General features: G+C 36.0%; 1 protein-coding gene and 1 long non-coding RNA gene across 4 annotated transcripts in view; one reads left to right on the top strand and one right to left on the bottom strand.

Moving 5' to 3' along the window:
• The window catches only part of LOC309497230, a 179,960-nt gene that overhangs the window by 123,305 nt on the left and 37,844 nt on the right, over positions 1 to 18,811 (top strand). The gene's annotated exons all lie outside the window — the stretch shown is intronic.
• tbc1d22a (TBC1 domain family, member 22a) overlaps positions 9,952 to 18,811 on the bottom strand; it is a 164,145-nt gene continuing 155,285 nt past the window's right edge. For all 3 annotated transcript variants that reach the window (XM_082167422.1, XM_082167424.1, XM_082167423.1), the window contains one exon: positions 9,952 to 12,316. In XM_082167422.1, the coding sequence (XP_082023548.1) occupies positions 12,188 to 12,316 (129 nt within the window). In that variant the 3' untranslated portion in view covers positions 9,952 to 12,187. The remainder of the gene's footprint in view (positions 12,317 to 18,811) is intronic.

The raw sequence follows: 18,811 nt of genomic DNA, 5'->3' as shown, positions 1-18,811 counted from the left end.
GTTTGGTTAAACAGAAAGAGCATAACATTACAAATTAGTTATGAAATAGCTAGGAGGTTGAAGGTTGACCCAAAAAAATGAAGATTATGTCATCATTTATTATTACTAAAGTAACTGTGTTACATCCCGGACGAGCCCCCAATTTCATGTTACGCCCCGTCTAGGGGAACGGGTGCAACATGAAAGACTCCAAAAAATGCAGTAAATTTGAACAATGATTCATTTATTGACTTAATTTGGGACTTTTGACTCAGAAGCTTACTGGGCCAATGTAACAAACAAACCTTATTTTTAAACCTCTTTTCTAAACTCTAACCCAAAAAGAAAAGAAAAGAAAAGAAAAAAGATAAGAAAAGGAAAGGAAAATATGCAAACCTAACTCCCTATCCAAAAAAGAGAGACATAAACAGTTTACAATAAACAGAAATGGAGTCAGACTCCCTACTTTCCCAAATACTCAGTATTTACAATATACAGAAGTCAACATTTGAAGTGGATCAAAACCTTTCATCAAAGTTGAATTTTGAACAATACCTGTTCTTGTATTAGGACAACTTTGATTAACTTTTTTGATCCACTTCAAATGTTGACTACTGCATTTACAACCAAGCAAACAAACTGAAAAGGGCAGTCCAAATCAGCATCAGAAAACAAGCAAAGGGGTCAAATATACCAATAAAGTTCCTCAGGTACAAACAATGTTTAATTTCAAACAAACAAGCAATACTCACAATCTCCAATATTATTAACGCAGTCAAACTCTCCTAACACATACACACAAACTGCACTATACAATCACAAACTCTCTCTGCTCAAAACACAAGATCTCTCTCTCTTTTATGTTCTTATTGCTTTATAAGCCTCCTTAACCATTCAATGTTATTGTATGGAAAAGAATATTGAGAAGACAGAGAATCTTTAGACATGTCTGTTCTGACTGACAATCAGTATACTATTCTTTATTGCTCTAGTGATGAGTGTATATAAGGCACGAATCGTTCTAAAAAAGTAGCACTTTAGAGAATTCTGCCAAATTAGCATGAAAAGTGCAGCACAACACAATTCAAAGAAATGACTCAGCAAGGTCGAGTCAGAGCAGTGTTTCCACAAAGATCACAGCTGAATCTGTGGGGTATAACTAGGCCCCATTGGTTTAGTATGTCTTTTTCAGGCAGGTGGGGAGGGTTAAAGAGTTCAAACACATTTTAGCAAAATCAATCAAGTTAGCTGGAGTTGGAGACCCATACTTTACTTAACATACATAGAATGAATAACCGTCTTCCATAAATCTCGCTAAAAGGGTCTTACATTATCTATAAGTACATTAACTCTGGTTCCATCCATTGTCCATTAGTGCTGCTGGGTCACACATCGTCATATCATGAAGACGGCATGTCACGCAGACCGCCGAGAAATGCAAATCTGCTATCTAACAAGCTCTATTAGTATTCGTGGCCTGTAGAGGCGACTCAATCTAAAGCTCAAACATAAGGGATCATATTAAACAGATGAGATGTTCAAAATGAAACCATGTGAGATGATATTCACTTTCCCTTCATAATTGGCATTATTGAATCATAATGAACATCTTGTCGCATTAAAAGGCAAATGCATAACGAGATTTAGACCGAAGCGAAGAAAAACGTTGCATTTATTCAGACCTTCGAAACAACACATGGACATGTCCGTTCGGCACAGGACAAAGTAAGGGCAAATGTAATTCTATAGCCTTGACACACGTCCCGTTTTAAGTGGCGTCTCGGAGGGGCATTCATTACCCAGAAAATCTGTCCCAGCTGCTTAACTGGCTATTTGCGCTATAACAATTTTCTGCCGTTTCCTGTAAAGGTCACAAACAACATCTGCCACAGAAAACAATGTCCGTCTAGACTGAAATGCCACCGGAAACTTAGAAAAGAATTAAATCGCTGTGATTAACTCTGGGTGAGTTTTAAAGAGTGCTTAGTGAATAAAGTCAACATAAACTTCAGCTTTGAAGTAAATAATATGCAAGTATGGGAGAGCACAGTAAGTGTCAATGGGTAAGCTGTGTCACCTCACACATCCTGATTTTGCAGAGTTAGACTTGTTCCTGTACAAACACATTTTGTTGATCCTGTAACAGCATTACTGTCTGAAAAAAAAATATCCTAACAATATCCCTACCCCTACCATCAACACCTAACCCATAAGTTATCCCTAAAAATGATAGGTGAATAACACTGATATAGAAGAACCTAAACCTGGTTGTAAGCCTAAACTTGGCATAAACTGTAAACTTGTCCCTCACATCTGATTGGTTAATTGGAATGTTGTTCCAGGATTCCAGATTCACCTCAATGGCTGAACTTACCCCACTTTCCCCCAACATATAATCCGCCACCAGCCACATCATTGCACTATTGTTTGACATATTTATTGGTGAATATCTTCTTTTTTGTCTTTGTGTTTTTTCTGGTTCTTTTGTGGTGGCATAACAAAAGACTTGGCCAAAAAATGACGCACCTCTTGATGGAAATAAGTGTTGTGATGTTATTTCCATCAAGAGGTGCATACATTTTTGGTCAATATCTTGTATTGACAATGCGAGAGTCCAGCACTCTGTAAAGTCTCCTCCAGCACATCCCAAAGACTTTCAATAAATTTAAGGTCTGGACTCAGAGGAGCCGATTCATGTGTGAAAATGATTCTTCATGCAATTCTCCCAACCATTATTTCACAATTTGAGCCTGATGAATCTTGACATTGTCATCCTGGAATATGGCATGTGTGTCTTCCTATATGGTTGTTTAAGAAATGAAAAGCTACACACTCCATTATTTAGGGTTAGGATAACTATTGCCAAACATATAACATGCTAGAAACATAATAAACATTGCAATAATGACCAAATCATAGACTCTTCTACAGCTTTTATAGTTATACTTTAGTTGTAGGTGTTGTTACAAAGTAATTACACAAATAAGTACTGAGTAATATTAATAACCAACATGTACTTACTATAGGCTTACGGTTACGGGGTTACACTTTATTTTAAGGGGTGTCATTGTTACAGTGTAATTATATATTTAAGTACTGAGTAATATTAAGTAACTACATATACAGAACTCACTATAGGATTATGATTAGGGGTTGGTTTAGTTTAGGGTTAGTTGCATGCAATTATGCATAATTTATAGTTATATGTAACAATGACACTAAAATAAAGTGTTACCACAGTTAGTTACTTGTAACCATAATTAACTGTTATTAGTATTACTATAGTACAAGTAACGTGTAACTACGTTACCTAAGAATGATAAAAGTGTTACCACATTTATAATTTTAGCTAATGTTAATCTCAATTTTACAAATAACTGTGAACTACCATATACATGCATTTTAATGAACACTAACAAAGGTTATTAAATGTTGTAAAACTGTACTGGTCATTGTTAGTTAATGTTAGTTAATCCATTAAAAGTTAACACCCTTTCATGTTTAAAGTTCTCTTGCGTGAGAACAGAAGAAGGTCCTGGAAGATTCTGTTTCATTTCTGCTCAGGATGTCTGGGTCACACATCATCAACGTCAGCGTCTGCTCTGTGTCCATTAATCACTGCAGTTTGACTTGTCCGAGCGCTGTTAGCTTAGCCAAATTAAACACAGAGATTAAAAAAAAATGTCCCTTGGGACGACTTAAACGAAAACCTGCTGACAAAAGGACATTTTTACAAGGTAACTAAATGATTCTAAAAATCCATACTTCGTGACCCCTGATCTTATCAATACATTCTGACATTTATCACAGGCGGGACCAAGTGGCGCTTTTGTAGATGAAAACATCCATATTCATTTTCATTTATATATCGACAGCCAGCAACGGCGTCATGTTTTGACGTAACAAGAGATTTGATTCTTCCAAATGCACATAAAGTTACAGGCAATAGAGTAACCTTTCCATTTGTTGAATTACACTGAAAAAGTCCTATTACTAACAGTGTCCGGGTGTCTAGGCCGTGATTTTGCCAAATGGGACATGTCCCTGGATCAGCCATTTGGTTGGTTCAATAAACAACCTTTCAATTAAAATAAATAAATAAAGCCCGAATAATTAACTGCCATTTAAATAGAATATAAATTATAAAAATGTGCAACTACATTGTCTAAATTACAACTTAGATTTTAGGTTTTCTTGGTTCTGGTCTAGGTATTTAAGGGAAAGTGGCAAAACAGTCATTGGGATTCTGTAAACAGAAAACCCTTGAATATGTCATTTCTGGATTGGCTTCTTATTGTTTTGTTATTGTTGTTGGGGGGGGGGGGGGGGGGGGGATATGCATATATTGACATTTACATTTATTCAGTTAGCAGATGAAAACATTTAGATTTGCACAATAAAGAATACTGCTTTTAAGTGGCTTGATGACAACCTTTTAGGATTTTCAATATTGGCCTATGGCAACTAAATCATCATCAGCTAAACTCGTCTCAGTATATTACATAAAGCTATAACTGATCATCAATTTGGTCAATCAAACTGAAAAATATTCAAACTGAGCACTTGATTCAGGTCACCAGTTAACAACCTTCAATTTTAGAGACATTTCTTGAATAGTTGTTAAGCCATGTGCTTGAAAGGTGTATTAACACCGGGACATTAACCTTCTGAACTGTTGCCCTTTTACTGGAATAGCTGCCAACTTCTGCAGTTCCACCAGATCTACAGCATCGAGTGCAACTCTGTTAATGATGCAGTTCATAATCCGAAGCATAATCCCTCAGGTGACCGTCATGGAAAATGCATAGATCCATCACGGGCAGGCGCAGAACCAGCTGCACATCTTGACGTGTGGGCGATGGATTATTTGTGCGTTACGTCTTTGGGTTCTCCCTAGATGCCTATCCTCAACCCACATCCTTTCCGCTTTAAATCCAGCAATGCTTCTCACTAAAACAGGATTAATATTAATCATTTCTGCTAACGAGGCAGGCCGAATAATGAAGGCCAAAAGGCGTTGTGATTCACCGCAAGGTTTTTTTGCGAGCAGTACCCAGCTCAGCCTGGTGACGAAAGGGAAGCTATAGCAGTGTCACACAGATGTCATGGTGGGCAAAACAGGGCAATCTGATGAAACATGGAGGAAACAGCCAGGCAGAGCTAACAGGCCTAACCAAATGTTTTCAGGCGAACAGCAAATAGCAGATGCAGGGAGGCTTTGATAGGTATTGCACCATGGAAGCAGGAGGCTGGAAAGGAATGCACTGCCTGAGCAAAAATAAACCAAACTTTTTACATTTTCTTTCTGTGAAAGAGTGAGTGGTGTTTCCCAGTAGCATTTGCTACACGTGTGAAATACTCTCCAGAGAGCGCTTCTACTGTATGTGGTTGCTCAGGTTTTCATAATGACCCATTGCCATGCAATTGTTATAATGTTGCTAGGGAGTTGCTAGAGTGTTTGGAACGGTTTTTAGTCTTGCAGTCAATGGTGCAATGTAGAGTTGTCAAGTTTTTTTAAAAATGTGACGCTTTGAGCGCTGTTGAGCGGAATCATAAACACCTCTGATTGGCCATTGTACTCACGGCCATTGGCCATTGTACCCAATCTCACGGCAATTTGTACGTATTTTACGAGGTGGCTAATTCGTACGAATTCATATGACCTCACTCGTATGAATTTGTACCATTTTTGCTAAATCATTTGCCAAATCCCCAATTTGAATGAATTTGTACTAATGACCTACCCCTGACCCCGCCCCTAAACCTACCCATCACTGGGGTTTAGACAAATCGTGTGAATTCGTACAATTGAGGTTGTACAAATTCGTACAAATTAGCCACCTCATATTGCGGTAGTTCAGAAATTAAATGTCTAGTGAGTGGCGCTAAAAGTTTAATGCTCCAAAAGTAATTGTCATCATATGTCATACTAACAACATCATATATGTCCATAAGCATGAAATCTGTTAAGTAAAACATGAACTTGTAGATATAAAAAAAATAGTGCTGGGCAATGATTAATCGCGATTAATCACATCCAAATTAAAGTTTGTGTATACATAATATATGTGTGTGTACTGTATATGATTATTATTTTGTATATATAAATTCACACACATGCATGTATATATTTAAGAAAAAATGTGATATTTATATATAAAATACTTATATTTATATATAATATAATATAAATGATGTATAAATATTTATACAGTCTGAACATGCAAATATTTCTTAATGCATGTATGTGTATTTATATATACAAAATAATTATACACAGTACAAACACATATATTATGTAAACACAAACTTTTATACTGGATGCGATTAATCGCGATTAATCGTTGACCAGCACAAAAAAAATTGTAAGATCAAAGTCATGTTATTATCCAAGTATGTAGTACAAGTGATGCGGGACGAATTACCGCATCGGATTTAAATAGTGTTAGGAGTTTGTACAACTCTCTAACCCTAACCATGAGTAATAATAGTAGTCATACTATTATTAGGACTGTACATTCTCTTCAGGCCGTAATGGTGCACATTTACAAAAGGCAATTACGTCCTGACGTGAACAGCACTTATGTCTCAATCGCAGAACACGTCAGCGCTCAGATGATTCTGCCGCAGTCTGCTGAGTAACAGATATATGACCAGAGCTGAGAGAGGACATATAGTCCAAGGACAGATGAGCAAGGGCCTGTTGAAATTGATTCAGAGCTGGAATGTCAGCATTTGTCTCTGCGAGTCTGTCCTGCTCAATCATTTCTGTGAAAACAACCTTCAGAGGCTATATATGTATTTGATCTCGCAAACCCAAGAGCAACGACCGTTAGAAACTGTAATCTGATGCTCTTTGTCTGGGAATGATGGAAGGTCAGAATCGAAAGCTAAGTGAGTTTATGCTACTGAACTAAGAACTCATAATTCAAATGCTATAAAGCAATAGTTAACTGAGAAAATGACAGTTATTTTATGTTGTACTCACTCTCATGTAATTCTAAATATGTACTTCTGTTAAACTTGTAGAAGGCTGAAGTTCATTTTTTTCATACAATGAACATAAATGGGGAAAGATCTCACGAGTTTAAAACATGTCAGGAAAAGGTTTTTTAAAAGCGGACTTGTGCTATTTTCCATTTTAAAATTGACCCAAATTTAAGTAGTCATTTACTTATAATTTTCCCATCTGGCAGAGCTCACAAAAAATAAATAAAATAAAATACATGCTTGTGGTCAAACAAATGCCATCTTTAGAAGCTTTGATGTCATTGATACCAAATGCCTTTAGTTTATGTTGACTTGACCAGTGATTTTGTTGTTGTTATTCATTCATTTATTTATTTAAATTTTGCTTTATAAAGACTATAGGTTAGTAGACCAAGATTTATTTTTAAATCATGAAAAAGCATGAAATGACAAACCTAAGATAAATGAACAGCTAACCCAATCTCACGGCAATTCGTACGTATTTTATGAGGTGGCTAATTGATACAAATTCATACAACCTCACTTGTACGAATTTGTAAGATTTTTGCTAAATCGTACATATTTTAAGAGTTGCCCAATCCGTATGAATTCGTACGAATTACCTACCCCTGACCCCACCCCTAAACCTACCGTCACTGGGGTCTAGACAAATCGTACAAATTCGTACGAATTAGCCACTTTATTCTCACTTGTACGAATTGGTCGTGAGATAGCGTTGGAATAGCCTACTTTAGAAATACGACTTTTTGAGCGAAATTTTGTGGGCAAAAATTTCCTTTGTCTATTATCAATAGTGTAACGATGTCAGTTTTTTTGTGTGCAAAATGTCAGTTTGTGCTGTCATAATGGTTTTTGGATTCTTGAAGATTTTTTCAGTGTTATGCAAATTCATCAGAACTGAAAAACAGATATGATGTGAATTAGATGTGGAATCAAAAGCATATGGGTAATTTGTTATCCTTTTCATTTCTAGAGCTGTAATATGTGCAGTATTGTAGATGGCTTTTACATGGCTGTCACATGGGTGGTAAGAAATCATCAGTCACAAATCACATTAGCTGGTGAATTTTTGTGTTTTACCCTGGGCATTCTTGCACCATAGCTTTTAGAAACCAGCTAGTATATGAGAAAAATGTTGAACAGCATAATGACCTTAACCAGTATATCAGTACTTGAAAGGGAACAGAAGCTAAACAGTGTTGAAATCATAGTGAATTATATATCTGCACTTATTGAATAAGTAAAACACTGAAACTGTAAAACTATTACTGAGTAAAATGGAGTTTCAGCTTATATAGTTCTTTCAAGCTTCTCTCTCTCTCTCAAAAAAAATAACAATAAAAAAAATAGGATTTTAATGCTGACATGACTACTTTTTAAATGTACAATTTTAAATGTGCACCGCTGCTGTTCTTTGAGGTCAGATGTAAATCAGATATTTAAATAAATAAATAAGTTAAAAAAAAAAAGAAAAAGAAAAAGTGTATTAAAACATTGACATTTTGAAATTTGTTGTAATTTCAAATATTTAGTCACTTATGGAACATGGAACAGATATAATGAATATAATAAATAAAGATATAATCCTTTAACATTGTCCGAAACATACATACTGTTATTCACATCAATTATATATTTAAGCCTTTACTTTTGTAAGTATTTGATTGTTACAGTAATTTTGTGTTCATTGCAGACAAATGATTAGTTCCTAAATATTTTTTTGCTTGATTTGCAGTGTTTGTTTTTCTGTAGATAGCAGCAATCTTCCTCTAATCTATATTTTTCATGTTATCACCATGAATGAAACTAAGAAATGTAGATCTTCTTTAAAGCGAATTTTACATAAAATGTTGCTAATAAATAAACTACTACATTACTAATTTAGTGAAATACATTTTTAAATTAGGCCTACCATATCAGCCCTATCCCCCCAAAACTGTGAGTAAAAACATTAATAAAAAACAGCGCATGAGGTTTAAAGTAAAAATAACTGGCGTTAACTTTAGCTATTTCAAATTAGCAAAAGTTAATTTGCTAATTTATTTAGAATCGTCTAGCTACTATTATATTAAATAAACTTGCTGGTTACCAGGAGGCTTCAGTCATTTTGACATTGTTTGCTATCTGGCTATAATTCTAATTTAAACGGCTGGGTGGGGAAAGATTGATGCGTCAGATGCGTAATTCAGGTGACTAAGCGTTGTAGTTGTTTTTGTGTTTTTTTGGTTGTTGCTTTTTTTGGTAATATCTTGAATTAATAGTATCTGATAGCACACGTACATCTACTTGATGTGCTTGTTTATATCTGGAAGACGTATTATTATTTAATATTTGCTCATCTGCAATACATCTATAGGACATTTCCTGTCAGATGTCAAATAGACGTTTAGAAAATGTCTTTAAGATGTTTACGATTTAGAATGTAAAACTGACATTTTAAAGACGTCTATCAGATGTTAGTAAACAGGAGATGAAGTGATCTTTCCAGATGAAGTGATCTTTAACAGACATCTTGCAGACGTGTGCTATCTGTTTAATACTAAAATAGATTATATAAAAAAATAAAAAGTCACTCTTTCAGCCCGGTATTCATTCTGTGTTGATAAACTCCATATCCCATCACTTTTCCAGGTTCTCATTTTATGGCACATCACAGATGCAGGCACCATGGTGATTTGAATGTGTTTTTAATTCATGTGAATGGCCTGGCAGAGCTGCTGCGGGCCGTTAATTACCTGCCACTGTGAACATCAGTCAGTCTAATGAGAGGAACTCCCGCCCTGCATGCAGAACGCATATTAAGACTCTAATCAGCAAACCTGCAGCACGCGACCACAGGGACCTGACTGCTTCCTACCCCATATAAAAACAGTCAAAATGATTGCGATTTTGAAAACATGGGTTTGAAATGGCTTTAATGAGGGTACAGCATGGATCTGAGATTTTTAAGGGTGATACAAGACAAGACAATTCTGATCAAAGTTCATTTTGTGAAACTGGCTTTAATCTCTTCTCACATAAACAAAAACAAAACAAATATTGATAATACTTGTGTTTGTATTAAATTTTTTTATTTAAACCTTCACATCAAGGTCCTGATCACCCAATCTATATTGTCCTTACAACTAAAAGTGGCAAAAATGGCAACATAATTTAAACAAAAGAGCTTAAACACTCATTGAATTTAACTTCAAGAAATATGTGTTCTTGTACTTGTGGTGCATGATTCTTTTGCTATTGAAAAAGAAATGTCATCATTATTCCAATTTACATTATTAGTCACACTGTAAATGATTTCGGTTGTTTTCACAGTAATATTACTGTATTCTCAAAAATGTGCTACTGTATAAGCTGTTTACAGTATGTTACTGTAGATTTTTCATTTTCACAGCATTATTACAAGTTTCCTACTGTATAAGCTGTTTACAGTATGTTACTGTAGATTTTCCATTTTCACAGCATTATTACAAGTTTCCTACTGTATAAGCTGTTTACAGTATGTTACTGTAGATTTTCCATTTTCACAGCATTACTGTATTCTTAACAGTTTCCTACTGTATAAGCTGTTTACAGTATGTTAGTGTAGATTTTTTTTATTTTCACAGCATTACTACTGTATTCTTAACAGTTTCCTACTGTATAAGCTGTTTACAGTATGTTACTGTAGATTTTCAAGGCATTCTGGGAAATATTAGCCTACTGTAAATCTAAAAACAGTACTAAATGGCCGCAAAAAAACCCCCACACAACAATGTTAAACAAACCAAAAATCAATAAAAAACTCAACAAATAATAATCATATATATTTATATATATAGTATTTATTTACACATTTTTTTTTCTATTTACATATCTTTGAAAAACATGATAATTCTGTACAAAGCTATTTAATTCAAGATTATTTCATTCACACCTCTCTTAAAATCCATTCTGACATTTCTGTAGGATCAAGAAGTCAAGAAGCTTGGTATCCAGAAAATCTCCCAGCAACCACACGTAGTTTGAACTCCATGTTGTCCAGGCACTGAATGTCAGTTACAGTAAACTCTTTCAATTCTATGGCCAATCAAACAGCCAAAAGATACCAAGTAGAGCTGCTGATTCACTGTTTATGGAGAAGTGAATGTTGTAAAGGCAAATATTCTGCTTTGCCACATCCTAAATGATCATGAATGTAAAATAAATATCTGTGATGTCGTCAATCTCTAGAGTTAGGCACAACTTAACAGGCTCATGTAAACAGTATATAAAAAAAAGAAGAAATAATTAAAAAAAGCTGATTTATAGAATATATCTTGTACAAAAAGAATGAAAATATACTTATCAAGTGCAGTTTCACTTCTATTTAGTTGTAAGAACTGGCACACAAATTTAAAAGCCTGATGACATGATTGAAGCAGCACACTGTTCAAATACTGACAAAATGTCAAAGAGTCAGAAGCTGATATCCCCAAACACATCTATTAATGACAGCCTTGTACAGTCAGTACAGATTATTATATCTATGTCAAAATGGGACGTGAAAATGACAGTGCCATGAGCAACAGAAATTGAATCAGTACTTCAGTTTTCGTCTCCAGCTGCCCTTGTTGACTGAACCTGTTCCTCGCAAAACTCAATCAGCCAAAATAAGGCAAATTTCATCGACTCCATTCCAATGCCTCATGGGCACTGTTCTAACATAGAGACAAAATGATCACCCTACATATTCTTGCCACTTCCTGAGGTAGACCATGGTTAAAATAAGAGTTCGTAGGCGCTGTTTAAACCAAACGATCTTAATGCGAATGTTATAAACCATGTTTTCTCAGTGTCTGATTATTGCCATGAATCAATTGGGCCAGCATCCGTCCTACTGTTCCATTCTAGTATTGCGGAATCCTGCCGTCTAAATGAACTTTTCTGCAGATTCAGTGTGTGAAAAAAACAAAATCTTGGAATTGGTTGTGATTAAATTCAAGAAGAAAAAAAATAAGAAACAAAGATTAAATTAGTGTATTTGAAGAGCGCATGATTTTGACATCCGGTTGACTCATGGCATTCGGAGTGCTTATATTAGTAGAAGTGTGGAAAAATTCCAGGAACAGTTGAAGTCCACTGTACACATTCCCACCCCCATAAAAAATTTCACCGTTTCACTTCAGTATCATCACACGGACAGTGGCGCCTCCGAGGTCAGTAGGGGTCGTCATATTCAGTGACTGTGCGGGGCGAAGCCTCATCTTTTGTAATGGTTAGGGGCGTCGGCAAAGGCAAACTTCAGCCGGTAAGCTTCAGCTAGGAGAACGCTAACTTCCTCATTTCCCCAGTGCATCGTAGGTAGATTCTGGAGCAGAATCATTAGACCCTGTGGAGGATAAAGAGATTTTGTTTAAGATGATTGCATGCACATACACAGCAGCAATATACACTTTCAAATCAACCAGGGGATGGGTAGTCTGAACAACTAAACAAATTTTTGGTGTTAAGGAAGACTTAATACTAGGCTCAGTCACACCCACTGACCCGGTATATTTCTTAGTCATATATGGACACTTTGCGGTCGTATACACCAATCATACATGTTTCTTCATTATATTTGGACACATTCAAATCATGCCCACCCTTCAGACATGTTTCTTGGTAATATAAGTATGCTTTACAACATGTGTGGGACACACAATCCCTTGAGGTCCACTGTCCTGCAAAATTTAGCTCCAACCCTGATTAAATTCAGCATAATCAGCTAACCAAGGTCTCGAGGATTGCTAGAAAATTAAATTACAGGTGTGATTGATTAGGGCTGGAGCTAAACTCAGCAGGACAGTGGACCTTCAGGGCCAGAGTTGCCCACCCCTACTTTAGAATCCTTTTCATCAGCATTTCTCAGCAATATATGAGCGTTTAAGGTCACATAAGGCATTTAAACACATTTCTTAAGGACTTATGTGAAATGTCATTGTGGCAAAAAAGAAGCAAAATATTTCTCTATGCAAATTAGCAGTTATGTGATGTGGTGACAATGAACCAGTACAGCAACTTTCCAATGCCCAGTGATAAATTTGCTTACAACAATCGGCTAGTCGGCTGCCGGAAGACATTTGAGCATCCAAATGCACATACAGCCCGTGAGGAAGTGTTACATTGGCAAACCACTTCTTAACTTTGCTGGAAGGAGTTTTCCTTAGCGTTTAGCAGACAAGGGAAGGCATTGCAGCACAGAGTTGTTTATATCTTTTTCTTCAGCGGGGTCAAGCCATGCTATCACAAAGCACCACTGTACTTCTCTAAATTATTATAACTTTCAATCACAGATTCTTTGGCTGCTCAATCTTAAGTGTAGGGTGAAGAGAGCGAGCTGCCAGTCAAGCTGTGTGTTTCTCTTCTCTCTCGGTGCGGTCAGGACCTTTCCAGTGGAAGCCCATTTCTCTTAGGTATAGAAGGCCAAGTCTAATTCACTCAAGGCGGCGTCAGGCGGCTCCAGCAGGCCTCAGAGTCAATGACTGCATTACAGAGGCTTAGAGCCTCAATCTCCCAGCCTAATTCACCTATCCTGCTGGCCCTGATGAAGGAGAATGAGCACGCTTAATACTCCATCACAGAGGGGTATAAGGGGGATGGATGGAGGTGAGTAGTAGAAGAGAAGGATGCAGGGAAAAAAGCAATAATGTATCTTGTAATATTGGGAATGTCAAAGTGCCTCAGACATTTGCCAGTTAATAAACCAAATCCAAGAACTAACGAGAATCTCAACTAAATGTGCTTAAATCCACCATGCTCTCCAAGTTTGGGATGAGTGTAAAGAAAACAAACAAGGATGAAAGAACAATCAGACTTGTCTGATATGGAGTGTATGCTGCACATAAGAGCTGCAGACTGGACTGATCTGATCAGACACAACGGTTCCAAGTAGTGTTGTCACGGTACCAAAATTTCAGTATTCGGTACCGATACCAGTGAAAATCCACGGTTCTCGGTACCAATTTCGGTACCAAAGCTTAATTTAGATTAAATTTACATAATTATATTAAAGTGTATATCACAAAGATGGAAACTGTAGTATTAAAAACACTTTACAATAAGATTCCATTTGTTAGATAACATTAGATAAAATGACCTAACAAAAAAAACAATAGTTATATACTGTCGCAATTATTCTCCTTTAGGGGTTAATTTAAAAAATACATTTTTAAAATCAAAAGTTAACATTATTTCTGTTAACATTATTTAATGCACAATGAATGAAGTGAACAAACATGACCAATCAAGTGTTTTGTATTAAATAACATTCACAAACATTAATTAATGTTGTAAAAATATATTGTTCACTCAATGTGTTATGTTAGATAACGCATTAAGTGATGTTAATGAATGGTATCTTATTGTAGCATTACCAAACTATACAGGAGATAAAATATGTTTTATTTGACTTGACTATACTTTTATTTAATCCAAAACTGTATTCATATTTAACTTTAAAAGGGCTTTTTAAACCTGCTAAGAGTTATCCAGCCAAGAATAAGACTAGAACTGCTTTTCTGACGGACTGATATTAATGACGGCTTTTTATTTCTCATCTCCATAAATATATCTAGTAGTAAAGCTAATGCAAGGGCTAGAAATCAATTAATAGGCCTATGTCACACTTCCTCGTCGTCATGGAGAGCGCAGTTCGCACAAGCGTTTGTACTCCCGTGGCGTCTGTCGTTGCTATACATCCATGAACGCACATGGAAAAGCGAGCGTGCCGCTTCTATTATGAGCGCGCTTGCCTCGCGCCATTTGAAATAACGTATCTGCACGCGCAAAAACATCAGCACCACATCAGCAGCAGCACCGCCGATCGCCATCAGCGCTTTTATGAAGAGGACGCAACTGCACGCGCTTCGGGCATGCACGCGCATCAAGTACCGGGTTTGAGAAAACCTGGTACCGTGACGTTTAAAAAAAATTAGTACCGACTTGGTACCGAAGTACCGGGTCTTTTGACAACACTAGTTCCAAGAATTCAAAGCGTAACACTTTAAGGCTCAAATACATCTGTGAAAAAGCTTGAGTGTGTCAAGACAAATTCTTTTGGCTACACTAGCTTGATTTCCCATGTCATTGCATATCGTAACATGACAGAACGCAAGTTGTAAGCCAATGCAAATGAGTGTTGCATTCTCAGTGTTGTCGCATGGGGCATTAGGTGAGAAATTAAACTAAACAGTCTTCTTTGGTTCTGTCTTGAGCATAGACAATTAGACTAAGATTAAAAAGGCAGAGTAATAACAATATTGTTTGTATTACAAAAGTGTTCATTAGGCTTCCATTTACCCCTTGTATGTATGATTCAAAGACTATGTAAGTAAAGATTTATGTGGAATTCCCTTTGCAATTCCACAGGCACTTGATTGGAACATTTTATTAAATGTTACGAGTTGAGGGACAACACCAAAGGACAAAAGAGAAAATATTTTTTATGATGTATAAAGTAGATGCTTGCTCTGATGCTTGAGTATTCAATATGAGTATTAAAACAGACAGTTGTGAGTATGAGTACCAATACATTATTTTTGTTATTAGCCGATACCTGCATTTTTGGAAGACTAAGCTGAGCTGTTCTATTTGTGCAATAACAGTTCTACAAAGGCAAGATTGTTGTTTTTTTTGATCATTTTAACAAGTACTTGAGCACAGTATCATTAAATAATGATACCGATATCAATAATTATAACCGTCAACTATATTTAAAATGAAATCATCCATGTAATAGTCAAATCAGGTTCTAATCAACACAGTCATCTCAGTCTGATGTTTTCTCTCAACAAATAACTATATTAGGATACTAATTGCCTAGTAATGAGCCAAGTCACATAATTGGAAATAAATTAGTGATATAAAGGATCCACATAGGCAACCACCATGATTGATTGGGCACTGTTCATTTTCACGGCATTTAGGGACTTCCTCTCTGGAGTATGTAAACTAATTGCCTACTATAAGAAGCATGGGATATTGTAAGTGCATTTCCAATCCCTTAAACTTTAATTTCTAATTGTTAATTCTAACTTTAAAATCCTAATTCTAGAGTTTATGTACAGATCAGAAGGAAGAACTAAATCAATTTTTATCACATTACTTTTCATAATTAATTGACCATTAACATATTTAATTGACATTCTGAGGATTGTTATCTCAAGGTAAGAAGTCATGATGTGCCAAACATGTGATTTCCAAAAGTAATGCTACAGGGAATGACTGATAGCCAAGTAATGTTCTTAAAGTTACACATCCACACAAAAGTAAGTAATTAAATCAACTAAAGATATTTGGAGTTGAACAGTCTGAACATTTCCTTACACAAACCTCCACAATGCAGTATATATTGAACTCCAACAGGTAAAGGCAGATTAAATCTTTTGTTAAATGTCAACAGACCCTTCATAGGCAAGGATTTGTCTCCAATCATTTTTGTGAAGTACCCATGTTCTCCTTGAATTCAAGTAGACTGTTTATTGAAGAAGAGTGAGAGTATGTAAAACTTTGAGGGTGAATAATATCCCTGAAGATCATTATAAGATTGTGTAGGTGTTATTTCCAAGAGATTTTAAAGCGTAATCTACCCTTTCCACAACTGTTGAGTATCTGAACACTTAAGCAAATGTATTTTTGAGAAACAGACCTGTCTTCAGATGTCATCTGAAGATTGAAAAATTCAAAAAAATATCATGCATACCTCACTAAATCACTGATGTGTGTGCAAAACAGTTGTCAACTATACTTAAAACAAAACCATCTGTGTGATAGCTAAATCTCCTAATCAACAGCCTAGTTTTCGACAAATAACTAGATTAGGACACTAATTACTTGTAATGAGCCAAGCCGAATAATTGGATATAAATGAAGTATGTAATGATCTACACACATCCAGCTAACATAACTGATGCAAGACTGATAATTTCTGTTGCATTTAGGGACTTTTTCTCTGGAGCATGTAGAAAAATGGCAAACTATTAGTTATGGGACATAGTAACAACGTTGCCAATGGCCATTATTACATTCAATATGAAATGACATTCACAGCTTTTTTTCCCGATGATGTAATACATTTCCGAATGCAACACGGCATTCAAGTTAAAATACTAAATGTAGGGATGCACAATATACTGACAATCATACATGACCAATAAATAGATTTTGAAAGAAAGAAAGAAAGAAAGAAAGAAAGAAAGAAACAATAGCAGCCGGACATATATCCAAATTATTGCAGAACCCAACATTATTTCTATTTGGCTTGCACATTGTTAACACAAATAAAATAGCATGTTTACTGAGAGCCTGCCAAATTTTATAACTAGTGAGTTACCATTTCTGTGGAATGATGAATCATGCATAAGACCAGATTTTGGAATTCATATTGACTTTAAGAGAAGTTTTACCTGCAGTTGTTTTTAGATGTATTAAAGGTGTTCATAAAATCTATACTGTCAAAATGGTTGCCACATACATTAAGAAATCTGGCATGGTGCTGTCACATGGCAAAACTATCCGCATAGCATTTTGAGAATCCCCCAAAATGGAAAATAATATTTATTTTGAAATAAACTGACGGTTAGTTAGTTAGACATGCAGCAGATTCAGCCTCATCTAAACAGACATATATTGCATTTCCAATAGGAACAGTCCCTCTGGAGTACCCTGGGGTTAAAGTGCCTTGCTCCGGGGCTCAGCGATAATGGCAGATCCCAGTAATTCTCCAGGTTCTCGAATCATCCCTCTCCATTACTAGCCAAGATCTTCCATTGCAAAACTAATGCCAACACCGCCTATGACACCATTACCAAGTTGTATAATATGCAAATATTACATTGCAGTTTGACAGCAATAAACTGGAACAGACTTTAATCAAGTCACGCTGTGGAACTGGACATCAATAATAAATACAGTACAACACCAAAAGCGACAAACTTATGGTGTACAGTGATGCTAGTTTCAAAGGTTGGCCTAATTACGCACAAAACATGGCTAAAAGCCCAGTTAAATTGGCTGAAAAACAAACAAACGCAAGTTAAGAAAGATAATGGCTTTGACTTAGAGGGATAGTTCACCCAAAAATTAAAATAAGCCCATGATTTACTCACCCTCAAGTCATCCTAGGTGTATATGACACATTCTTTCAGAAGAATACAATCAAAGTTATATTAAAAAATGTCCAGGCTCTTCCAAGCTTTATAAATGGTAGTGAATTGCCGTTTCTGTTTTGAAGTCCATAAAAGTGCATCTATCCATCATAAAAGTGCATCTATCCATCATAAAAGTGCATCTATCCATCATAAACAAACTCCACACGGCTCCGGGAAAAATATCCATATTTAAAACTAAAGTAAAATAACTAGCTTCCGGCCAAACGAACATACGGATTCCACTTAAGTCTAAGTGCAACTTATGCGAGTAATGCGACGTACTGATGATATTTACTCTATGCCACAAGTTGCGCTTTAGGCGTAAGTAGACTGCGTATGGCCGTTTGGCCGGAAGCTGGAATTTTACTTTGTAACGAGTAGACTGCGTATGGCCGTTTGGCCGGAAGCTAGAATTTTACTTTGTAACGTGTTAAATATGAATATTTTTCATACACAAACGCATCACTTCGCTTCAGAAGGCCTTTATTAACCCCCTGGAGCCATGTGGAGCACTTTTATGATGGATAGATGCACTTTTATCATGGGTAGATGCACTTTTATGGATTTCAAAACAGAAACAGCCATTCACTGCCATTATAAAGCTAGGAAGATTCAGGACATTTTTTAATATAACTCCGATTGTATTCGTCTGAAAGAAGAATGTCATATACATCTAGGATGACTTGAGGGTGAGT

This window comes from Leuciscus leuciscus (assembly GCF_965113295.1).
Source record: "Leuciscus leuciscus genome assembly, chromosome: 4".
In the NCBI taxonomy this organism is placed as follows: domain Eukaryota; kingdom Metazoa; phylum Chordata; class Actinopteri; order Cypriniformes; family Leuciscidae; genus Leuciscus; species Leuciscus leuciscus.
This window is presented reverse-complemented; position numbering and strand designations above follow the sequence as displayed.